General features: G+C 44.1%; 1 protein-coding gene across 1 annotated transcript in view; it reads right to left on the bottom strand.

Moving 5' to 3' along the window:
• Positions 1-23,134, bottom strand: part of ZCCHC14 (zinc finger CCHC-type containing 14) — a 46,436-nt gene that overhangs the window by 19,301 nt on the left and 4,001 nt on the right. Inside the window, exon 2 of the mRNA XM_066327485.1 lies at positions 13,350-13,473. Within this exon, the coding sequence (XP_066183582.1) occupies positions 13,350-13,473 (124 nt within the window). The remainder of the gene's footprint in view (positions 1-13,349; positions 13,474-23,134) is intronic.

Below are 23,134 nucleotides of genomic sequence, written 5' to 3'. Positions count from 1 at the left end.
TAAATTTAAAATTACTGAAATTCTACAGAAAAGGAAAGAAACAATTCGAGTTGGACTCATCTGGATCCTGCTCAGCCTCATAACAGCATCCACCATCCAGTTTTCTGCTGGTATCCCTTAAAACTAAAAGTGGATGAGCAGACAACAGTTTTTCCATGGAAAAGGAAAGTGCAGCTGGGAAAAAACTTGTAAGCAAACAAAACAGTTTTATTAGTTAACAAGAAAGTCTTCTGGCTGGCTGCTCCTCCACAGGAAAACCCTGGAAATTCAAGTTTCATGGACATAATGAAAAATTCCTGTCAGCAGAGAGGAAAAGCTCTCAGATCTGGCATTTTCCTGGGTGGAAAATGAGGGTTCTTCCAACATATAGAATATTTAAGATCCAAACCAACACATCCCTCCACCACAAGTTCAGGTGACAAATCAATCCTGCTTTCATTGAAGAGCAAGGCTGGAGCCTAGGGAGTGCAATATTCCACAGGAAATAATTACACAGCTTTTTAAAAAAAGAAAAAAAACCAAGGCCATGAGCTGAGTTTTGGCAGCCCAGAGGAAGCAATAACACCCTGGGGTTGTATCACTCACCCCAATCAAACCAGGAGTTTTCATGTCCCTGCTATTTCCTCACTTTGGCTGATTTCAGCTGCCAACTCAGTGACCTTCTTATGTTTCTCCAAAACAGATATTCAAAAGAAATTTTTAAAAAAGCCTGTATAGCTCAGCTTTTAACTGAATTCATGCATTTTTTGGATTAATCCTGAATGATCCTGTCAACCACAAAAGTCAATCAACCTGAAGATGGGTTGTGCAACTTTCCCTGGATTCAAAAGCTTCCCTAAACCCCCAAGTGCCTGTGCTGGAGGCTGGGGAAAACTCCCATTTGGACAGGAAAATGTAAAACCCTGAAGAACCACTCAGCTGCTCTGAAAAAAAAAAAAAAATTGAGACACGGCTTCAAACACTGTTTTGAAGGGTTTTTTTCCCAAATCCTTGAGGCCAGCAGCACTTTGCATCCCTGCTCTCTCCTGCCATGGCCACTGAGAACACAACTGCCTGATGAATTGCCTTTTTTTTCCTCCCTCTCTCTCTGAGGCCAGAAGCAGCTTTTGCAGAATAAAGTACCCAAAAAGGGCTGTTGGATTGGCTGGATTTGTGAAACAACTCCTAATTTTGAGCAGCACCACATGGCACTGGGCAGGTGCTGGGCCTGGGAACATCCAGCAGGATCTGCTGCTGAAATGTGGGATGGTGCTCTGGGTGGAAAATCTGGAGGGACAGAGCCAGGAAAGGCTGCAAGAGTTTGACATCAGGGACAACCCAGCAATATATTCCTCAATTCCAACAGCTCTAAGCGAGCACAGATGCAGCTCTTTGGAGTATCAGGCAGAAAAACAAGGAAAAAGGAATCCTGAAGGATGGGTTTGATACCATGGCATTCTCAAGCATGGTTTTAGGTAAATTTGTACAGTGCTGAAGGTTTAAATGTATCCTACAACAAATTCAGAGATCTCAGTCACAGTGAGCTTCAGCTGTGCTCAGAGTTTGTCCCTTCCTTTTCAAGGAATTCCATTTGCACACTGTATTTATTTACTGCCTGATTCCACTCAGAACTGCAGCTCATCAACCATTTGCACACAAGTGAAAAGTGTTAAAGTTTTGAATGCAGCTCTGGATCTCATTTGCTCAGTGATTCTTTTTCCTTCTCCCAGTTAGGTCAGGAACACGGAAAAAGAATTCCTGCAAAAGAGACCAAACCCCCAAACTCTGGGGTGAAGGGCAGCTTCAGTAACCATTAACATCCAGCCTTGTACAGGCAATTTAAATCAGCAAGCTGCCTGTGTTGAATCTATCTAACAAAAACATCTCTGAAATCAAGAGAAACGTTCAACTTTCGATATAAATAATTTTACTTTCTGGGTAAGCAAGATGCAGTTGTATATTTAGTCTGGTTTTATCTGATGGAGTGCTTGTTTTATTTACTATTCTTAGAGCACTTTTAAACAAAATGTTGGCTTTGTTTCTCATTCTTAAGAGGAGCTTTGCTCATGACAGAGAAATCTCCTGCTTCTCCCCAGAAAGGATTTTCTCTGGCACATAAAATTCCCTGAGCCCCCTCAAACCCAAGGTGAGCCTCATGATTAATTCTGATCTGAAAGTCGCATTCACTTATAAAATTACACATGCAAAGTCAGTTTTCCGTGGAAAACTTGAGGTTTTTTGCTGAAGTGCAGCAAAGCCCAGAAACCCAGACTTCCCTAAATCCCAGATATCACTGAGGAAACCAACCCAGTTGAGCTGAAGGCTTTGAAGTTTGAGGTCTGCACGGAGCAGCCGCTTGCCCTGAGCTCAGAGAGAGGATTCAAACCTCAGAAAGGGAAAAAAATGACACATTCAGGTGGTCACCACAGCTGGGGACCTGAGCTGGGGCTTGCTTTGAAGTTTGGAGCAGTGTCCTAAATACCAGTGGACAAATCATGTCTCACAGCAACACCCAGTGAAATAATTCACCTTTGGGTGCAGCCTGAACTAACTACAAACCACCTTTGCTGGAGGTGAGGAAAATGGGGACCGAGCTAAAGCTGCTACTACCCATCACTTTTCCTTCACCACCCAAGATTTTATTCACTTAAGGACTGAATCAAGCTGATTTAAGACCACTCAGCTAATCATAACCCACCTTTGCTCTGTTAAAAGCCCTCAGTGCATAAACTCAACCCCAACCTCACCCGACGAGGATTTACCCAGCACAATCCCAACTGCAGAGCGCAGAGCAGGAGCTGAATGCTCCCTACATAAATATACATTTCTCCCAGCACAGGGGGCAGTTTGTTTTGCAGCCTGAGGGTGCAGTTTGTAACCATATATCGGCATGGCTGCAGCCCAGAGGGAGGGGACGAGGCCGCAGCTGCTCAGCCAACGTGCCCTGGCTCCAAGGGCATCTGCTGCTGAAACACCACAGCCCCGGGATCAGATGGCTCCAAGGATTCCTGCCCCTACCCAAAGGAGTTCAAAGAGATTGCAGCTGCAGAGAAAATGCAGCGTTTCAGTCTCCAAGGCAGATGAAGGGAGCAGCTTGCCTGGTTTGGAAGGGCTGCTCCAGGCCAGCAGGGTTTAATGCTCCTGTAAAGACGCACGTGCTGTTTGCTGCATTTTGGAGATCAGGCTCGGCACTGGAAACTCATGACTAAGGCTGCAATAACAAGCAGGAGCAGCAAGGACAAAGTCATTTTATAGCAGCTTCAATGCTTTATTTTCTAAGGAATTATAGCCTTGTTAACAACAACGAAAATTCTCTTATACATGCGCTGTGTAAAAACAGCAGACGAAGGGACTCGTGTGGAATAGAAAAATCCTGGAGTACAGACAGTCTTGCCAAGAGCCACAAACGCATTCAAGGGCTCAGTTCAGTGAGGAACAAATATCCCTGCACAGCCACTTCTGTGAGGTTCCCTTTTTGTGGCAATTTTCATGTCTCTGTTCTCAGGCTTTCATAGCCTTTGTTCCCTTTTCTGCTTCTGTACAACTCATCGTTCCTTCTTTCTGGATCCCAGGCAAGATTTGACCAGTGATTCACAAAGAGACAGAAGGAAAGTTGTCATTCAGCAGTTCAACTGATCTGGAGACATTACACGACCTCTGGACAACTGTAACACATCTATGAAACAAATACAGGAAGGGAAAAGCCCCAAGCAGATTTTATGAATATTTGCCAGGGCAATGAGAATTCCCAAAATTGAGCTAAAAAGAATGGAAAATAAACACCAGACCCCATCCACTAAAAATCTCCAAGCCCTGAATCTCCACACTCAGATCCAGCAGATCCTTTAGCAAGGGCCTACAGAATGAAACAAACACCACTTGTAGCAAAAATTAATGTTTAAAGCTCTGGGACCCCACTTTCTTTTGCAATAGTTGGACATCCAGCAAATCCCTGAACTCTTGAATAACAGGGACAAGAAGGAATACAAAGTAGGAGCTCTCCAAGCCACTAAGAGCTATTTCATACCTGCTGGTTTTTGCAGCCAAATTCACTTATTACACTTTTCCTCAGGCATGTTCACAAGGGGCTGACTGCAAACAACTCTGCTGGAATTTTACACCTGGAATAATTCACCCCCCAGGAGTGGAAAACACAACAGGGAGAAAACTCCAAAGGGCCTGTCGTGTTTTCTGCCATTTCCTTTTCAGCTGGGGATATTAATGATGTAATTTTAGCAGGGCTGCCCCTCTGAGTGATGGTTAAAAATAGCATCCACACCCTGCACTGATGAAATGCATCCACTCCAGGCAGGGAAGTCGTGCAGCACAGCAAGTCCTCTCCTTCTTTTTTATTTCCAGGGAGAGAGAAAAGAATAAGCCAGAAAGCAAATGAAACTTTTAACCTTTTAGCTTAGCATTTCTGTGCGCCCAAGAAAGAAAATTTACTTTCATCAAAAGCATTGTCTTGCATAATTACAGCCTGTGACTCCCCAGCTTAAAAGAACAAGAGAAAATGAAATTAGAAATGAAAATTCAAAGCACCTAAACAATGCCAAAAGTTGACTGTTTGTCTCTGCTCCTGTGTGGCACAAAGAGGATGGATCAGATGCACAATTCCATGGAATGCTGCAGGGAAGGACCAAGGTCCACGTTCATATGAGTCTGGGGCAGAATCCCCCCTCAAACTTCTCCCAGTGCTCACTGTCTGCAACCCACAAAGGAGATTTTAGTCTAAATTTACTCCCTAAAACCAATCCAAGAACAGCTCCAGATGCTTCCCTTCCCCAGCAGCTTTCCAGTCTCTTCAGCCAGGTCCCAGGATCAGGCTCTGCTCCGGCATTTTCCAACATTCACCATTTATCAAAACTACATTAAGCTGTCATTAAACACGAGAACACAACTTCCTTTAAACAACCCCAAAATAACTGAATTAATGGACAGAATTCCACTGCTTTGACTCTTCTCAGGGTTGTTTTTTTTCCTTTCAGATGATGGAATCATGGAATGCTTTGGGTTGGAAAGGACCTTTAAAGCTCATCCAGTGCCACTCCTGCCATGGATGTTCCATCTTCCAGGGTTCTCCAAGCCCTGTCCAGCCTGGCCTTGGACATTCCAGGGATCCAGGGGCAGCCCCAGCTTCTCTGGGCACCCTGTGCCAGGACCTCCCCACTCTGAGAGCCAAGAATTCCTCTCTAATATCCATTCCAAACCAACTCTCCTTCAGTTTGGAGCCATTCCCTCTTGTCCTGTCACTCCAGTCCCTCCTCAGCCTCACTGCAGCCTGAACAGCCCCAGTTTCATTTATTTCTGGATTTCCAATTCCCAAGATCACCCATTTCTCCAGTGATACTCTGTTTGGCAGCTTTTCCCTGCTGCAATCTGAGCCTCCCATGGCTACAGAGAAAAGCCCCCAGTGAGGATTCTAATGCTGGCATCAAAGGCAAGCAAGAAACCTCCAGATTTATTTAAAATACCCAGAAATTTACAGGTCTGGACCCAAAAATCTGTGAGAGATGACACCATTTTTCACTTGTATATTCAGATACCTCTAAAAACTCCAGCTACCTATTGAGAAAATTATTGTTCTTTAAGCCTATTATCCTCAGCTTTTGGAGGGAAGAATTCATTTAAACGGAAAGGTAAATGGAAATGAAAAATGTGCTTTTGGAAAATGGGGGGATTTAGGAATAAACTGTTAAGGGAAAGGAACATATATACCAGCTAACAACTAACCAGCTGTAAAAAGCTTCCTGAGCATGACATGCACCAGAAAATTGCCATTTAGTCATTAGTACAGTGGTGACAGTATGTAAAATGGGCAGGGACGTGCTGGATTTCTAGGAACACATGTGAATCACTCTTATTTTCTTCTCTAAAGTGCCAGTTTTTTATCCAATTTCGTCGAAAGGGCTATGTGGGCCTAGATAGGATAAGCAAGCTATTTTATTTGAAATTCTTTCCTCAATTCTTCCATGCCCCTGTTTAAGATGGCAGCAAAATGGGCTATTTCAGCAATTCCCAGATGTTGCAGGGTGCTGCAGTCTGAAGGCACGAGGAACAGCTGAGCATTTCTGCACATTTCTCACATCCCTCTCTCAATCTGCAGGCAGCAGACACAGGAATGTCCAGCCCCACTGAACCATTTCCCTTCAGGTTGCACAAGGAATTTGCCAGGAGGGAAAAATCAGCAGTTAAAATGCACCTTCTCTAGGGAGCTTTGGGTTTTGTTTTTTTTTTTTGTTTTACACACTTGTTATCCTTCAGTAATTTCCTAAATTTCAAATTTCATCTCCTGCCTTTAATTAAGGATTTTCAGTAAAAATGCAGGTTTAAGCATTAGTTCCACCACAGGAAAAGCTCTCCCAAGACCTTTTTTCTGCCTCAGAAGATGAGCTGTATGAAGCCATTAGCATTAAGATCTGAGAAAAAAACCTGTTTTTCACCATTTAATGCGATTTTAATTAAAAAGCTGAAGTTGCTTTGTTGTTTCCATTACGGGGAGAAGGTCATGCTGCTGCTTCCAGAGCTGTTGAGGCAATGACCATTAATTTCACCTTCATTAACAACTCCTGGGCCACTGAAGGCACCTCCAGGACTCCAAAGACATGGAAATGGGAGAATCCTTCTAAGAATGCACATCCTATGTGTCGCTTCCTGAGAGAGCAATGGAAAAAGGCAAATAATATTAAATATAAGCTGAAATCTCACTCATTGATGTCACTGTCCTTATTCAAGATCAGGAATGTGCCTGAGGATTACATTACAGAGAGGTAAACTCCTTGGCACAGCTGGATTTACCAGCATCCTATTCTTAGAATTTAAAACTTTCTGAGTGGCTTGAATAAATTAATTTTAAACAAAAGTGTCATCCAGCAAACTGAATGGGCTACTCCAAATTAAGTGTTCTTTGTCAAATCCTATTGTAGCAGCAAACTGCTCATTTCCTAACGTTGAATGAGGAAATTGTACTGCCCAGCACACAAACCTTTATTTAACACAAGGATAAATAAAAGCAAGATGAATGATGGGCCTTGGAGTGACCTGGGCTAGTGTAAGGGAGCAGGGGTAAAATGAGATGAGCTTTAAGGTCTCCTCCAACACCAATTATGGATTACCAAGGGGTAACAAAGCCTTATTCCCCAGAGATCCAGGCTGCACCTCAGCTGTTCTCTCTTCTCCTGCAGGAAGCATGAATGAGTGAGTCTCTTCTGTGCAGACACCACTGTAAATAAAATCTCTAAATAGCTTTGTCAAATTTGAATGAAGTTAATCAACAGGCTCAGCAGTTAATTAGGTAGGGACCAGCAGCTGCCCAAGCAGAATGATTCCACCTCCTTACTGAGGAAAAACAGGCAGGAATTCCAAACAGGACCAAAGTCAGAGAATCACTCAGCAGCTCCAGGATAAGGCCTTCAAGTTAAATGCTTGATATCCATCATTTTAGGGGAATATGGGATCAAGGCAGATGGTGCAGACACAACTAAAACTGCTCAGAGGAAATTAAAGAATGCTCTGTGATCAGAATTCAGAAAGAGCCACTGGTGAACACCCAGAGCATCACTTTGCACTGCAGCTCCTGGCCAAGGGGTGACCTGGGAGTTCTCCCTGTGGAGCACAAAGGGAAGGAATGGGAGCCATGGACCCCAAACCTCAGCCAGGAGCATTTTTCCATTTGCACAAAAGGTTGTGACAGTCGTTGCAGGAGCCAGGAGCCACCTTCCCATCCAGTCAGAGGAGTGTCTGTGCTCCCTCCTCTCCCTTTCTATCCAACCAGAGCCATCCCAGACCTCTCCTGACAAGGCTCATTACAGGGAAAAGGAGGCTATGAGCGTGACAAAGGAATACTGATTCCAACCTCCAGGGAGGATAATAGTTAACTGATTAACAGCTGACAACATCAATTTGCCCCAGCAGCGAGGAGCTCCACTCCCAGCTCTACAACAACCCACTCACCCTGATTTGGGGACTGTAAGCAGAGGACAATTAAACTAACAATAAAAACTTCAGGTGAAATCCAACATTTCGGATGTTTTTTAAACCCTAAACTTGAGTATTGCCTTTATTGCAAAATCAAACCTCCAGCCTGAACTGAACTCCCAACTCCAGATTGAGCAACGTGATTTATGCATCATCAAAAAAATTCCCTACCATACAATAATCTTCTAGCACAGGGGGGAAACATCCAACATCAAAACATGTTGTTTTGAAGCACGCTAATCCTTGGGTTTGACTCCTAGAATTCACTTTAAAATACTTGATACTCCTCAAAGAACTCGTGTGGCAGAGACAGAAGGTCAGGAACGCGGTGCCTGGTGTGTGATCTCAACCCACATTGCTCAAGTTTAGAAGCAGAGCTCTCCCTTCAGAGGGAAAATGAGCAAGGACATACACAAACAGCTGAAAAATTATATACAGTTGGGAGAGGGAGATTTTTTCCTGAAGGATTATCATAGCCTAAATATTTCTTTAAGCCCTACCCTACCAGTAGCTGACCCAATATTGTTGGAGATGATGCAGTTACTTAAAAATAGAATAATCCAGCTGCACAACTGATGCAGAACAAGGCAGTCTCAAGTCTGGACCTGAACAAAATAGGTTTGTTTTTTTTTTCCCTGCCCTTGTATTTTCTGCCTGCTTTCAGCAGACTGGTGCCAAACACTGCAAGAGGAAAAGGCTGCCATTAAACTGGGAGAGCTCCTGCAGCCTGGTTTCTTATGGAAAAAGAAGGAGTCAAGAAGTGGGAGAGAAAAAAAAAAAAAAAAAAAAGAAGGTGCAAGACCGTAGAAACACATTTTGCCAAGGAAAACAGAGTGGCAAAAATAGTGGCGAGAAGTTCTGGGAGCTGACATCACACATTTCTGCTCACTATTGTCATGAAATAATTCAGATACCAACGTTTGCTGCACGTGACGAGCACCACAAGCCACCTCCAACTCATCCCACCTGGGCTCAGCAGCCACACTGCCAACAGGGAGGGATTGACATCCTAATACTGATGGCAGACTAAAGCAATATATTCCTGAGGTGCATTTAGGACTTGTTTTTTTTCCTTCACGTCCATAGACTTTTATCCAGTCAGCCATGTGCTGTTCCATGTATTTATCCAAGTCTGGGACACATCAAGGCTCTGCAAGACCTTGTGTGTGGACTCAGAGCACCCCCTCAATTAAACAATTGGTTTTCCAGTGCTCAGGAGAGCTACATGGAGAGGAGATTGTAGAATAAAGGCTCCTGCCCCCATTTTCCATCTCAAAGCTTTACTCCTCGCTCTCCAGAAGCAGTTTGTGCCTATCCTTAGATCCTGTGTTGCAAGAATTATGATTCAGCTTCACTCTAGAAGGATCAGATTTCAACAGTTGCCTCATTTGAAATCAGGCTGGCGTGGAGACAATTTGGAGGGGTTTGTGTGGCAACAGAGGAAAGGCAAGAGAAATACACAGGAAACACAAAAATAGTAGAGTTTCTGTCACTTTGCGGAAAATGAGACTTGTTCAGTTGAGGGAATCATAGAGTCCAGGCTGCTGTGGGGAGGGACAAGGGAAGTGACACCTGAAAAAGCTCAGAGCAGGGATGAGCAACTTCTAAACCTCCAGAGCAGGGAACTTCACCCAGAAGCTGTGACAAATCAGGATTTTCCCCAGAACTGGCTGAAGCCTGCACAGTCTCTGTCCTGGGATGTCTGTAACTTATGCTGTCTTTATTATAAAGATGCTTTTGTTCTGCATTTCAACATCTGGTCTAATGCACTTCATTCCCCTGTGCTTTTGGAAACTATGCTGTGGTCACTGAGCATTTTTAATACATTGCTAAAATATGTCACATGCAGAGTGCAGGGTTTGCCTCCACTGCTGTCCACCTAATGGCCAAATCCTTGGAATCTTACAGTAAAAGCCTAATTCACAACATCTCTGGAGCATGGAAAATTCCCAGTGCCTTTTTTTTTTAACAAATAAAAATAAGCTGATTTTTTCAGTCAGCTGTGATAACCAATAACTACTCTCTTTGGGGAATTACCCCAACTCTGCATCCACAGGCTTGTTAAAAATTAGCTCTGAGCACAGGGCTTCCCATGGCTCACACAGCTCCTCCTGAACTTTGGAATAAAAATGGAATTTCCTGAATTTCTCTTTGCTACCAGCAGAGGATTGCCTCCAAAACAAAAGAGTGAAAAGCAATTTTAACTCGTGACTTTTTTTTAACCACCTTACTACTGGGAAAAGCTCAGGAGACAAAAAAAAACGCTCAACCTTTATTTGAATTTTTGTTCCAATGGTGTTAAAACCATTATTAAAATGAAAACCTGGCTACATTCTAGGCACAGTGGGAAGAGGGACAGAAAGTAACACATCCCTCTTGGAATTTTAATTATAGGTAACCCAAGAATCTCTGTGTTTATCTGTGTTCAGCTGGACCAGTGAGATCTGTCAGTGCCTCAATACCTGTGAACAAGCCCGAGAGCAGCTTCCAGCACAGCAACAGCCACATCCTGAGAACAGGGAAAGCCTCCACTTCCCAAAGTCACCTCCAGTTCAAACAATCCCACATCTGTGGAAACAGCTTTGAACAGCCCTAAATCACTGGTCAAATCAGGAATAAAAAGCACAACTCACAGGGCATGTTACAGTTGCTGGATTTCACAGGAGCTCCACATCCTTCTGTCAGGACCCATCTGTATATTTTTTTTTCTTGACTTGTACAGGACAAATTTTTAAACTTTATTTTATAAAAGGAAAGCCCAGATAGAGCACAGGTCCCCAAAATAATTTTCTCAGCAGGTACAGAACTTCTCAGTGCCACAACTTTCACTTTGAAGCAATATCCACCTGGTTTATCCCATTTGACCACCGATATGTAAACAGGGACAAAGGGGTTTAGCCTGGAGAAACAGCAAGAAAAAAATGGAGGAATTTTGATGAAAAACCATGAGTTTGCAGGTCATTTGGGTATTGCAGCATGGATCCAGCACCTGGGCTACTGGAAGGTGTCCCTGCCCATGGAATTGGACAACCTTAAAGGTCTTTTCCAATCCAAATCATTCCATAATTTATGATTTAATGCCTGACAGTGCTCCCACAGCGAGCTGGGCCTCTGAGGGAAAAGCAAAGGTTTGTGCACTTCTCAGGCTGCCACTCCTGCTATAAATTCATCTCCTGAGGCAGCACAATTCTGGTGGAATTACTCCCAGGTATCTGACAAGTCTCTGCACGAAGCTGTAGGAACGTTCCCAGCTACCAGGAGCACACACACACAGTGCCACTGAGAGCATCCAGCAAAATGCTGCTCTCCTCCCACCTCCTTCCCGTGGAAAAACTCAAATATTTGATGCCAAAAGCGGTGGATTAAGGAAAACACAGTCACTGAGAGCTCTCAGGTCCAAGCTACTACAACCCCAGTCACTGTTCAGCTGTGGAGAGTAAATTAAATTACTGACATTTCTCCAAATCGGGATTAAAACATTCCCTGGGTTAATGCAAACTGTGTCTAATCCAGCTAAGCACAACAAATACCAAAATACTCATTTTTCTTTTCTTTCTCATGTTTCAGCTGCAGCCTTTTGAACTGAGACACTTCCAGCTCCAGGGGCTTTGCCAAAAGAGAGGAATGATGACCTTGGGCAGCTCATTACATCTGGGGAGAAATCCTGTCCTGCCAAGCTGTCTGAAACCAGGCTCACTAAAAAACATAACAACGTGAAAATCAAGGATCCCATGCTTTTCCTGACAATTTTACGTGCTCCAGGTTAAAAAGTTGGTGGGTCCTGCTAAATTAAGAGCTATGAAAATGAGGAATGTAAGTCAGGAACAGTGGATTCAGGTGGCAAATAATCCTAAATTGTGCTCCAAGCTGAAGAAACAGAACCCCAGGACAGATCATCAAATATCAAGGAGAATTCAACATTGCTGGTGAAGCAGAAAGCAGATTATCAGTATTTGCTCCACCCCCCCTTTTCCCAACCATCACTGAGGCAGCCTGTAAATTAAACTGAACACGAGGCAGGTATTCTATAAGAGAAAAACAGATCAGAGCAAAACCTAATTAATTTTCACAGCGTACCATGACTAATCTTAGCATATATGGTACTGGAATAGCAATCACTGAGTACAAATGAAAACAGTGTTGAACCCTGTCCTATTTTTAATCAGATGAAAGCCACAAACCCAGCCATGCTTCTGCTTAGTGCTGCGTTTTTCTTCTGCCCTGATGGTTTTTACAGCTGGAGGAATGGTGACTTCCAGCATTACTGTGCTGTAAAAAATGACTGCTCCCCACACTGCTGGGATGGCAGAGGAGTGTGTCACTGGAAAGGAGGGCTGGGGGAGGCAGGGCAACCCTTCTTGGGACATTTAGTGAGGACATGATTTGAAATTCTTGAATTTCTCCGGTATCAAACTGTATTTGCAAAGTTCTGGAGGAAGGCAGTGGCAGGGAGGAAATAGAATAAATTCCATATTAAACAATTTAGATAGTGCCTCACAATATTTTTAAAATTTGAAGGCAACATATGAGGGCAGGTATTTCCCCTGATTAATTTTGCCCTACAGGGCTCACAAAAGCTGTTCTGCACAAAGAGCAGCCTCCAGTTCAAAGACTTTCCTCATTTACCAGTGTGGGTTTTTTTTAATGCATTAAATAAAAACACTGTTATTCACATTTTAACCTGGACATCTTCATATTTGCAATGAGAGTCTGGAGTGTGGAAATGGAATAATTAACCCTGATTTGCTAAGCCCAGTTTTCAGCCAGGTCAGTATGCAATATAACACTACAAAAATCAGATTTATTTTGTAACAGAGAAAGGTGCAAGATCTCTCTTTTATCTTCCACTTCTCTTCACTCAGTTTTTTTGGGAAAGCAAGAGAGAGGTAAAGGGGACAGTCAAAGTGTTTAAATGCCTTTTTTCTTTGGAGAAACACTCAACACCCTATGCTTTATCCAAGAAATAACCTGCTGAGAGGTGGAAAGTCCAGGATACTCACTCCTGGAGAATATTTCTTGAGAGCAAAGCTGGTATTTCAAAAGAAGGTATCTCAAAGCATCTTCTTGCTTATTTCCTGATGGAAAAAATCAGGATGCTCCTCTCTTGGTGGCCATTTCTCCCTGACACACTCCTAATGGAAAAATCAGGATTCTCCTCTCTTGGTGGCCATTTCTCCCTGACACACTCCCAATGGAAAAATCAGGATTCTCCTCTCTTGGTGGCCGTTTCTCCCTGACACACTCACACTTCCCACAAACCCTTCTTTGCCCAAGCCAACCCAGAAGTAAAGCAGCAAAATTCCAGCCTCCAATCCCAACGAGAATCAAGCTGAGCACCACCAAGGCTCCCAGCAGGTTCCCCACTGGAAGCAGGCATGAGGAAAAGGACACACCTTTGGAGTGTTTCCCCGAAGGCCTCTTGGGTAATGACTCCTCCATGGAATGTGTGGATGTGTGGAGCACGTTTTCCAAACTGTTACTGACACTATTGATGGGGGTCTCCGACCTTGGAGTGACCTGGAAGGAAAAGTACAAAAATGCATTAAAAGAAACGATGGGAACACACAAACATCACACCTTCTCTGGAGTGAGGGATCCTCTGGGAAGGCACTCAGGAGAAGTTGGTTCCTCTTAAAACTGAAGGTGTTACTCCTGATATTCCCCAAGTAACAGTTCAGGAAAGTGGTTTCAGTCAGCAGCTATTCACAAACTGAGATTATCTTGGCTAATCTAAAAAGCTACTTACAGCATAATTCTTTTTGGAAACAATAGTCACCCCAGCAGTCAATTGGAGAGAGATTGTGAGACCTTTAACCTCTGCACACCACAGATTTTAACTCTTCCACAAGAAAACTGAGGGAAAGGGCTCTTGGAAAATGTCATTTTTATGTTATGCCACTGTGTTGGGTGGGGTAGAGTTAATTTTCTACATAGTAGCTGGTGTGAGGCTGGTTTGGATTGGTGTTGGAAGCTGTGGATAACTCAGGGATGGTTTGGTCACTGCTGAGCAGGACTGACACCTTTTTGGGTGCTCATCCCACCAGCACAGGGGCTGGGGGGGACACAGGGGTTTGGGGACAGGACACAGGGGTTTGGGGACAGGACACAAGGGTTTGGGGACAGGACACAGGGAATTTGGGGCTGGGACACAGGCAGCCAGCTGATCCAAGGGATATTCCAGGCCTGTGGCATCATGCTCAGGATGGAAAGCTGAAGGAAAAAGGAAGCAGGGAACATTCAGTGTCCCCAATACTCTTGCCCAGTCACCACGGCATGTCACCCTGATCTTTTTCAGCCTCCTGATGTTTGTATTTTTGTAGTGGAGTTTCTCACAGATTTTCATGTAAACAAAGTGATGCTATCAGAACTGTTCTTGTTTTTCCCTCTTCTCTTGAGGAGGGACAATTGATGGACTTCTGGTTTGACCAGTGTGGTTGGAGAGGTGGCAACCTCATCCTCCAATTCACGCTCCTTGTCCAAAATCTACATAAACCAAAGTAAAAAAAACAGACTTTCCTCTTTTTGCCCTGAGGACTTGACTGTGTGTGTGTTGTTCATTCCGTGTCCTACAGTGACAACGACCCCTGAGGTTCCCTGGGATGGCCAGACCCTGCCCACCCACGGGAAAAGGGGAATTGATTCCTTGTGTGGCTTTTGTTTTCCCTGTTAAAGTGCCTTGATCCCAAGGCAGGAGTTCCCTCTGTTTCACTCCATGGGGCTCCATCCCCTCTCCAGGGATGAGACTCAAGGCATTCCCACATTCCCACAACACTCTGCAATGAAAAATGCTCAGCAAACCCCTGATTTTCCTTGTCTTTGCCATTTAATAACCTGCCATGATCATATTTCAATGGAAATATTTCTACACTAGCAATGCCCAAGCAGAAGGCTGAAGCATCAAAACAAAAAAAAGGGTTTAAGAACAGGAAAAGATGCTTTAAAGAGGGAGTTCAGACCAACAAAAACACTCCCAGTAACCACTCAAGAGTAACTGTGTGACTTGAAATCCAATTGTTACATCTGGAATCAACCTGAACTGCTGGTAGGGAGAGCTGTAATTAGAATTCCACATGGATTTTAACCTGGCACATCTCACAGGAGAAAACGTGTCTCTTGCCATACCCAAATTAGTTCTCCTTCACTCAGGGAAAGTGAAAACCAGGGAAAGGCTCCCTCAGACCCTGCTAACCTGACACAGTGCCCTGAGCTGGGACAATTTCTGCTGAAAACAATCCTTTGCACCCCCTCCCAGTCCACGCTGCCGTCAGTCAGCACACACAATGCAAGTCAGAAATAGCACAGCCCCGCTCCATACAATTACCTATTGTGAGCTCCAGTTTAAGACTGACATTTATGGATTTATACACACTTCAAGGCAGTAGAACAAGTGAAAGGCTCTGGATACTTGACATCCATAAAAGAAATCCATGTGTAAAGGAATCAATCCAGAATGGCAGATGGGTGTCAGGAAAAAAAAAAAAAAAAAAAAAAAAAGAGGATTACAGGTAGCTGCTTTCCTTTTCAGCACTGCTTCTTGACAAAAAAATAAAGGTTATTTTATATATATATATAAATGCAAAAGCATTCTATTTATCTAATTATACACTATTTCTTCAGCACAGCTTCCTACCAACAACAAAACTTAACACCAAGCTTCCCATTAAAGCCCCACCTTTGAGGGGAGGGTGGGGAAGAGCTGAAATTCCCTTTGCCAAAGCCAGTCTTTAGCTGAGCTTATCTCACTCAGCCTCCTCTCTCCTGGAGCTCATTCAACTCTCCCTCCAGCCCAGGGCTGCTGGGAGGAAGTTCCAGAGGGCTGAGCACCATCCTCCTGGCAAAGGGACAGAGCAGCAAGCTGGGAAAGGAGCTCCGCAGGGCTGCCTTATCCTGGACAACCAGGTTCCAAAATACTGGGAATAATCCGAACTATAAACACTCAGAATGATTGGAGCTGAGTAAGAGCAGCCACACAGCTCCAGAAAAGCTCTGAACAAGCAGTTTGTTACAATTTATTGCCTCTTATCTTGTATTCCCTCCTCTCCACTCTCCTTACAACAAGCATCGCGTGCAGCTTATAATTTGCATTTTGTTTATACATAACCTCCAATTTTATTTTATTTTTTTTTTTGCCATCAAGATTTAATTTTCCTCAACTTGCTAAGGATTAATTTAGCCCATATGTCTTGTCTGCCTGAGCTCACACTATCTGATCCCGTCGCACATCAAAGCAGTTCCAAATTGGCCTAGAAAAAAAAAAAAATCACAAAGCTCTGATTAGTTCCAAATGGAGCACTTTGTTAGAGAGCTGAATGGTGTTAGAACCACTGAATCCCACTGCTTAAAAAGCTTCCAGTCCAAATTTTGAAATCATTTTTTCCACTGACTTAAACATCACGATACAGCAATGGTTTGGATTTGTTAAGGGAAAGTGAAAGGATGAAAAGCGGTTCGCAAATCAAAGTTTGAGTTCCAAAATAGTAACAGCATTTTTTTTTTTAAATTTAGTTTTGTTTTTTTTAAACTTGATGCAAAGCCAAACAGAGGAACAAAACCCATCAGCTCAGAACTGCAGCAGATCTTGTCCTGGGAGAAACACTGGGAAAAGCTTTACAGGAAGGACCTGTCCAAATTCAGCTGCAGAAATTCAGCATCAAGTAAATTCAGGAAGGAGAGTTCTCCATATCTGAACACTCCTGAAATGCCAGGTTTGGGCTCAGCACAAACAGCTACTCAGGAGAAACTGGATTTGGAATAAAGAACAAGGCATTCCAGGGAGATAAAGGTTTGGAGAAGCAGGGAGCAAATTGCTTTGGATCTTTTAGGAGCTGTAACATCTCTGGGAAAGCCAAGGTGCCATTAAGGAATCAAAAATCAACATCTGCAGCTCCAGAACGGTGCAGGGCTTGTTTGTCGAGGCAGTAACAGGGAAGATGGATAAGTTGGCAGCACAGGAACCAGGAATGTTCAGGCCATAGATCATAACAAACCACACGAGTGACATTTTATAAATGCAGGGAAAAAAAAAAACCTCCATGAATCATTCAAGGTCTAAGAAAAACCAGCGTTAGACCTTTGAATAAAAGACTGGATTTTTTTCGACAGAAATTACTTGAGAACATCAGCAGAAACAGTCCATAAAGAGCAATCAAAACCAGCAGCAAGCCCAGAGTTAAACATTCTGCCTGATTTTACCCCCAGCACAGCATTTCCTGGAGGGCCAAGGAGAAGGAAAACCCTCTAATGCACCTCTCCATAGCTCCAACTGCATTGTTCAGGAATTCCTTCCACACCACAACGGCCTGAAGGCTCCTTCAATGCCTCTAAAAGCTGCAAGTGGGTGGAGGAAAGATCCTTAAAATGATTTTCACTCCACTTTAATGCTGCATCTTTGATTGGAGCAAGCTGCTCCAGAGGAAGGCTGGCCCAGGGCAGGGGGTTGGAATGAGATGAGCTTTCAGGTCTCTCCCAACCTTGATGATCCTTTGATCTGCTCCCTCCACAGCAAAGCATCTGCCTCACAGATGGACTTCTCCTTTTCCAGATGCAAACCCCTGCTGCCTCCTGCGTTGCAACTTGAAGCCAGCAAACAAAGAGAATTGATCACTGCTCAGTGACTGAGGCTCGCAGCGAATTCTTCTCTGCCTCGTTCTCCCTTGTGACGGTGACAGGATCAAAACTGGTATTTTTCAGCTCCTGAAAAGTGGATCCTTCCCAACACAGATTATTCAGAAGCATCACTGAATGCTGCCCTTGGTTCCTCCACCCCAGGAGCTACCAGGAAGAGAAACAGTTGTTTTGACCACACGGTTGATGACAAACGTGCCAAGGGAACAGAATTCCTTGCTAGAATTTTGCCATTATCACATTTTTTCCATTTATTATAATTTTTTTTTCTATTTTCACCTGTCAGCATCCAAACCCAACCTTTTTTTTTTTTTTTCCCCCCCCAAGAACATTGATAGATTGGCGTTGATGATTAATTCTAGTTAACTGTGTGATTTCCTTCCCAGCTTAAATTAAAACAAAATAAATGTTAGGACCAGAGAGGTCCTGAGAGGCTCAGATCTCCTTGGGACAGCAAAAGCAGCTCTAGAAACCCCTCCTGAGCTCTCAATCCATTGAAAAGCACACAGGGAAATAACACAGGGACTTCCCACAGGTGGTGCTGCTCTTTCAGCCTCTGCTGCCAGTGGCAGTCACTGTGAAAAATGGGAAATCTGGGAAGCCGGGTTACTGTTAGCTCTGTTACCACTGAATACAGCAAAGCCTTTCATAAAAAATAACAGGACTGATAGGAGTCAAACTTCATGTGGTCAAGAGTTTTACCAAAACAGCAATTATCTGTTCCTTTGAAAAATAAACAGAGCATAGAAAATACATGGTTTAACAGCAAAGTATTTGCTGACTTAGTTTGAAGTGGAGCCAAAAATACTAAAAAAAAAAAAAAAAAAAAAGAAAAAAAAAAAAAAAAAAATTAACACAGTCAAAGCACCATGGAACAATGATACAGGATCTGAGGGAGCAAAATATGGATTTCTGTACCTGCTTAGGTAAGAAATTTAGGTCATGTTTTACACAGGAAAAGCAAACAATATACAGGAGCAATGAGGGAGTTAAGTGAGGTCCTGGAGCTCCAAACCACACAAACACATTCTCCCACTGCTCACACAGGAAAACTCTTCCATGTTTTCAACAATGGCCAAGGATAAATTGAGAGTCCCACAGAGAAATGCTTCTGTCCATCCTGACTTTGAATTCTCCTTGAAAAAAGGATTTTTCAGCCATAAACTGCCCTCCAGGAGCAGGTAACGTGTATGAGTGAGCTCAGGAACTGGAGCAGTGACTCCAGAGGGTAAAACCCACTCAACTCCTGTCCTGCCAGGTTCATATTACTGAGTCTTAACAGCAGCTTCTTTGAGGTTAACACCAAGTTCTTTAACGTGGTGTTATCCTGTTGGTAACAAGGCTCCAGGAGAAGTTTGGTGCTGAGGATGTGGCCCCTGCAAGCTCAGGGCTGGCTCCCACCGAAGGGGCAAACTCAGCTTTTGAAATCATTTGAATAAAAATCCATTGCAAACACTCAGCTGTCAGCCTGACACCACGGGATCGTTCATCAGCCTAAATCCCAGTCAGAGACAAGAGAAACTAATGCAAGGATGTGGAATTCCAAATGCACTGAGACAAGCCCAGGAGGGGCAGGGCTGAGCTGCTTCTTGGTGGTAACAATTCTTGGGAAGCCACTGCCCCAGGCAGCACTCCTGCATTCACTCATACATCCAAACACCTCATTGTTCTCCCACCAGGAGAAGGAAATTCCAACCTTCTCCTTCGGAGGATTCAGGCTCATGGGGATGTTTAAGAAGTGCTCACGAACACTCCCCACCTTCCACACACCCAGTGAAGTGCTCACCACTTCAATTTACACATTTTTAGTTGTTTTGTTGGCCTGGGATGTGGATGCAGCTGGAAATGTTTGGTTTGTGTTAAAATTCAGTGGGTTCCAAGAGTCAAAAGAAGCTGTAAGAGGCAGGTGCCTCCATGTTTCAACAGCTACAAAAAAATAAATACACCTTTTCTCCTAGAGGAGGAACACAAAGGGTGAAGAGGCAATTCACAGGGAAATGGGATAATGGATAATGGATCAGATGGGTCTGTCCTGGGAGACTCTCTGGAATGAAATGAGGCATGTGGTACTTAAACACTGCAGGACAATGACACACCTGCTCCGGGGCTCCTCGTGAATTCAGGAGAACAGATGGACCCAAATAAGGGGCTGCATTTTATAGACTCATTTCCACTAAAAGCCCTTTGCTTCAAGAATTGTGAACGCTGTTAATAATAGGAACATCAATCTACCCCACAGGTACTGGCCTCATCAAATGTGAATTTTACAAACCAATCATTCAAACCACCTCGAAATCCCAACAAATCTCTGCTTTGAAGCAGACCTTGGAACAGCCACTGCTGCTCTACCCCCAGCACTGAGGTACAAATGTGACCATGTTTCTTCACCTGATGCCACCAAAAGCCAACCACTCCTGTCTCCTCTGCAACAACTCACAAAGAAATCATCTGACAGGTCACAAATCCACTGAACTCTTATTTCTCCCTCCTTCCCCTTCTCAAAATTCACTCAGGCAATGGCTTGAGTGTAATAAACCTGCTCAGAATCACAGAAGCACAGAGCCATTGAGGCTGGAAAGGACCTCTGAGACACCAAGTCCAACCAGGATCACCACTGAACCACATCCCCAAGTGCCACATTCACACGTCTTTGGAGCACCTCCTCGGATGGTGAGTCCACCACTTCCCTGGGCAGCCCTAAACACCCTTTCAGTGAAGAAATTATTCCTAATGTCCAGACTAAACCTCCCCTGGCCCAGCCTGAAGCCTCCTGTCCCTGTCCCCTCCTGTCAGGGATTGTGCAGAGCCACAAGGTCCCCCCTGAGCTCCTTTTCTCCAGTCTGAGCCCCTTTCCAGCTCCCTCAGGATTCTCCAGCTCCTTTCCCAGCTCCCTCAGGATTCTCCAGCCCCTTCCCAGCTCCCTCAGCCCCTCCTGGGGCTCCAAACCTTTCCCAGCTCCATTCCTTTCCCTGGACACCCTCCAGCCTCTCAATGTCCTTCTTTCTTCCCCTTCTGGTGATAAAAGAAGACAACATTAGAGAAGAATTCATAATACACCTGAAAAGTGTTCACTTTCACTATTTATCATCAGGACTTGGCAGGTCTGTAATTAAAGTTAAGATCTTGCTCTTAAGTAACTGATCTGATTATTTCTGGATCACTTCAGCTATTCACAAAAAATCCCTGAAACTCTGTATCAGCCTGAACACCTGTGAAAATGTTTATCCCTCCCAATGCTGATCATTGGATAATTATCCCAATGGAATCAATGGAAAAATTCTGGTTCACCATGAGGCAAGAGCAAGGAATTTAGAGGTTTGCACATGACAAACCTCACGCAAAGAAACACAGATCTGAAACCACACCAACATCCTTTTGCTTGAATTAATACCCATTTCAAACCTCAGGAGGGAACAGCTTCAACTCAGCTGGCTCCAAGACTGAAGGAAAATTCGAGGGGAAGTGTGACAAAGGTTCTTGTTTCCATGAAAAAATCAGATCCAGCATTTCTATACCGATATTCTGCGGGCTCAGAGAAATCTTATTTATATTCCTGGGATTTTTGTAGGGATAAAAAGCACTCCAGAGCAAGGAAATGGAGAGTGGAGTATCTGAATATCAAAGATGACAGCAGAAGCTGAGCTGTGCCCTGCCAGGAAGAGGCAGGGCTGTACCTACTGTCACTGAAGGTGACAGCACCTCAGCTTTAGCAACTCCAAACACTTCCAAAGCCACAGAACCAAACGGTTCAACACTCCCAAACAAGGCTGCTGTTCAGCACCTCTGAAACCAGCCCTGGAATGTCTCTGAGGTGTGGTCAGCTGCTGCTGGCTCTGCTCCTCCCCGCAGGAGCTGCTGCAGGATCTCCTCCAGCTCATGCACCGATTCCACCAAAACAGCTCAGACCTGGGACAGTCCAAAACATCCAACAGCTCCCAACAGGAATCTTGACCCCACAAGAGCAAGGCTCACTTCAGTGTTGCTTCACTGACAACTAACAGTGACAAGGTAATTAGTAGAAAAGAGAGTAAATTAAAAAAAAGTGAAGAGGAATGTACTCTTTCAAACAAAAAACTTCATTCAGCCCGTGCAAAAATAAATGGGAAAACAGTTCATGGAAAAAACATCATCATTATTAGCTCAACACACATTTTTTTGGCTGCTCTGTCCCTGATGTTTGGGTGCACGGTGCATTTCCCAATCAAACTCGTTCAGGTTCCTAAATTCCTAAATTCTAGTTCACCATGTAACATATCATTAGGCAAAGTGCATTTGGTGCTAATTAATATTGCTCCTACCCAAGATTCCAGTATAAGTAAATCCATTCCATTATTCCATTATATGTATTCCAAGGATTCCATTATATGGAAAGCTCATTTCTGAAAATATTGCAGGTTGGAGAACGAACCATTTTACCACATCTCAAATGAAACCAGGAGTAAGAAAAGAGCCAGGAGGGGAAGCCTCACATTTTTTAAGTGGAATATCAAGAGGTGTGTGCAATCCAAGTTGCCTGGAGCACCCAAAAACTCTCAAAGGATGTGCAGAAGACATACAGGGCTTGGCAATGGCACCAGCTGGAAGCTACAAGACTTCTGAGGTTGGATTCAAGTGGTTTGGAAAGTGAGATCATTTTGAGATAGCAACTCCTGACACAGTGAGCAAACACCTCTAACCCCAGCCAGCCACGTGCTCATCTGCTGAATCCACAAAACACCCTCCAAGAGGCTACAAAATTAAGTTTGTCATGACTTACTCTACCCCTACAAAGCTCAAAAAAACCCAAAAAAATAGCCATAAAGGCAGCTGACACAGATCACTGAATTGCTGCTTTGCTGTCTCTGTGAGGGCCCGAGGACTCAGTTTCAACCCAGCAAGGAAGTGATGGGGTTTTTTATAACTCATCACTCCATTGGTGAAATAAAAATATCAGGCTATTTCTCAATGGAGTTATGTCCATTCATGCTCCTGAGGCAAACAGTGCAGACAGGTGAAGGTGGTGTTTGAAATGGATCCCTCAGAGCAATTCCACAGCTCCCAATAGCCAGCCCCGAGTTCTTGGGAAGTTTTAGAGGGGCCTATGGAATTAGCATGAGTGAAAAATAGCACCTTATGCTATAAACTTGAAATAGCCATTGGTGCAGGATTTGGAAGCTGACTGGGCAAGAACCCTCCTTCCCATTCACGAGATACCAGCCCAAAACAGCCCCATAACCACGGTGTCCCTGCCCTTATTTCCCTTCAGCTGCAAACAAACTGCACTGAGGGTGACTATTTCTGAGCCCACAGCCAGACCAGAGTCATCCTCACAGAACCATGGAATGGTTTGGGTGGGAAGGGACCTTAAAGCTCAGCTCATCCCAGCCCTGTCCAGCCTTGGACACTCTCAGGGATCCAGGGGCAGCCTCAGCTCCTCTGTGCCAGGGTCTGCCCACCCTCCCAGCCAAGAATTCCCTCCCAATATCTGATCTAAACCCACAGTTATCACCCTGACTGCACTGAAGAGCTCTTGTCACAGCAGGGCAGGTGCTGACTCCCAAAGCATTCCCTTCTT

Source organism: Sylvia atricapilla, chromosome 12 (genome assembly GCF_009819655.1).
Source record: "Sylvia atricapilla isolate bSylAtr1 chromosome 12, bSylAtr1.pri, whole genome shotgun sequence".
NCBI classification, from domain to species: Eukaryota; Metazoa; Chordata; class Aves; order Passeriformes; family Sylviidae; genus Sylvia; species Sylvia atricapilla.
This window is presented reverse-complemented; position numbering and strand designations above follow the sequence as displayed.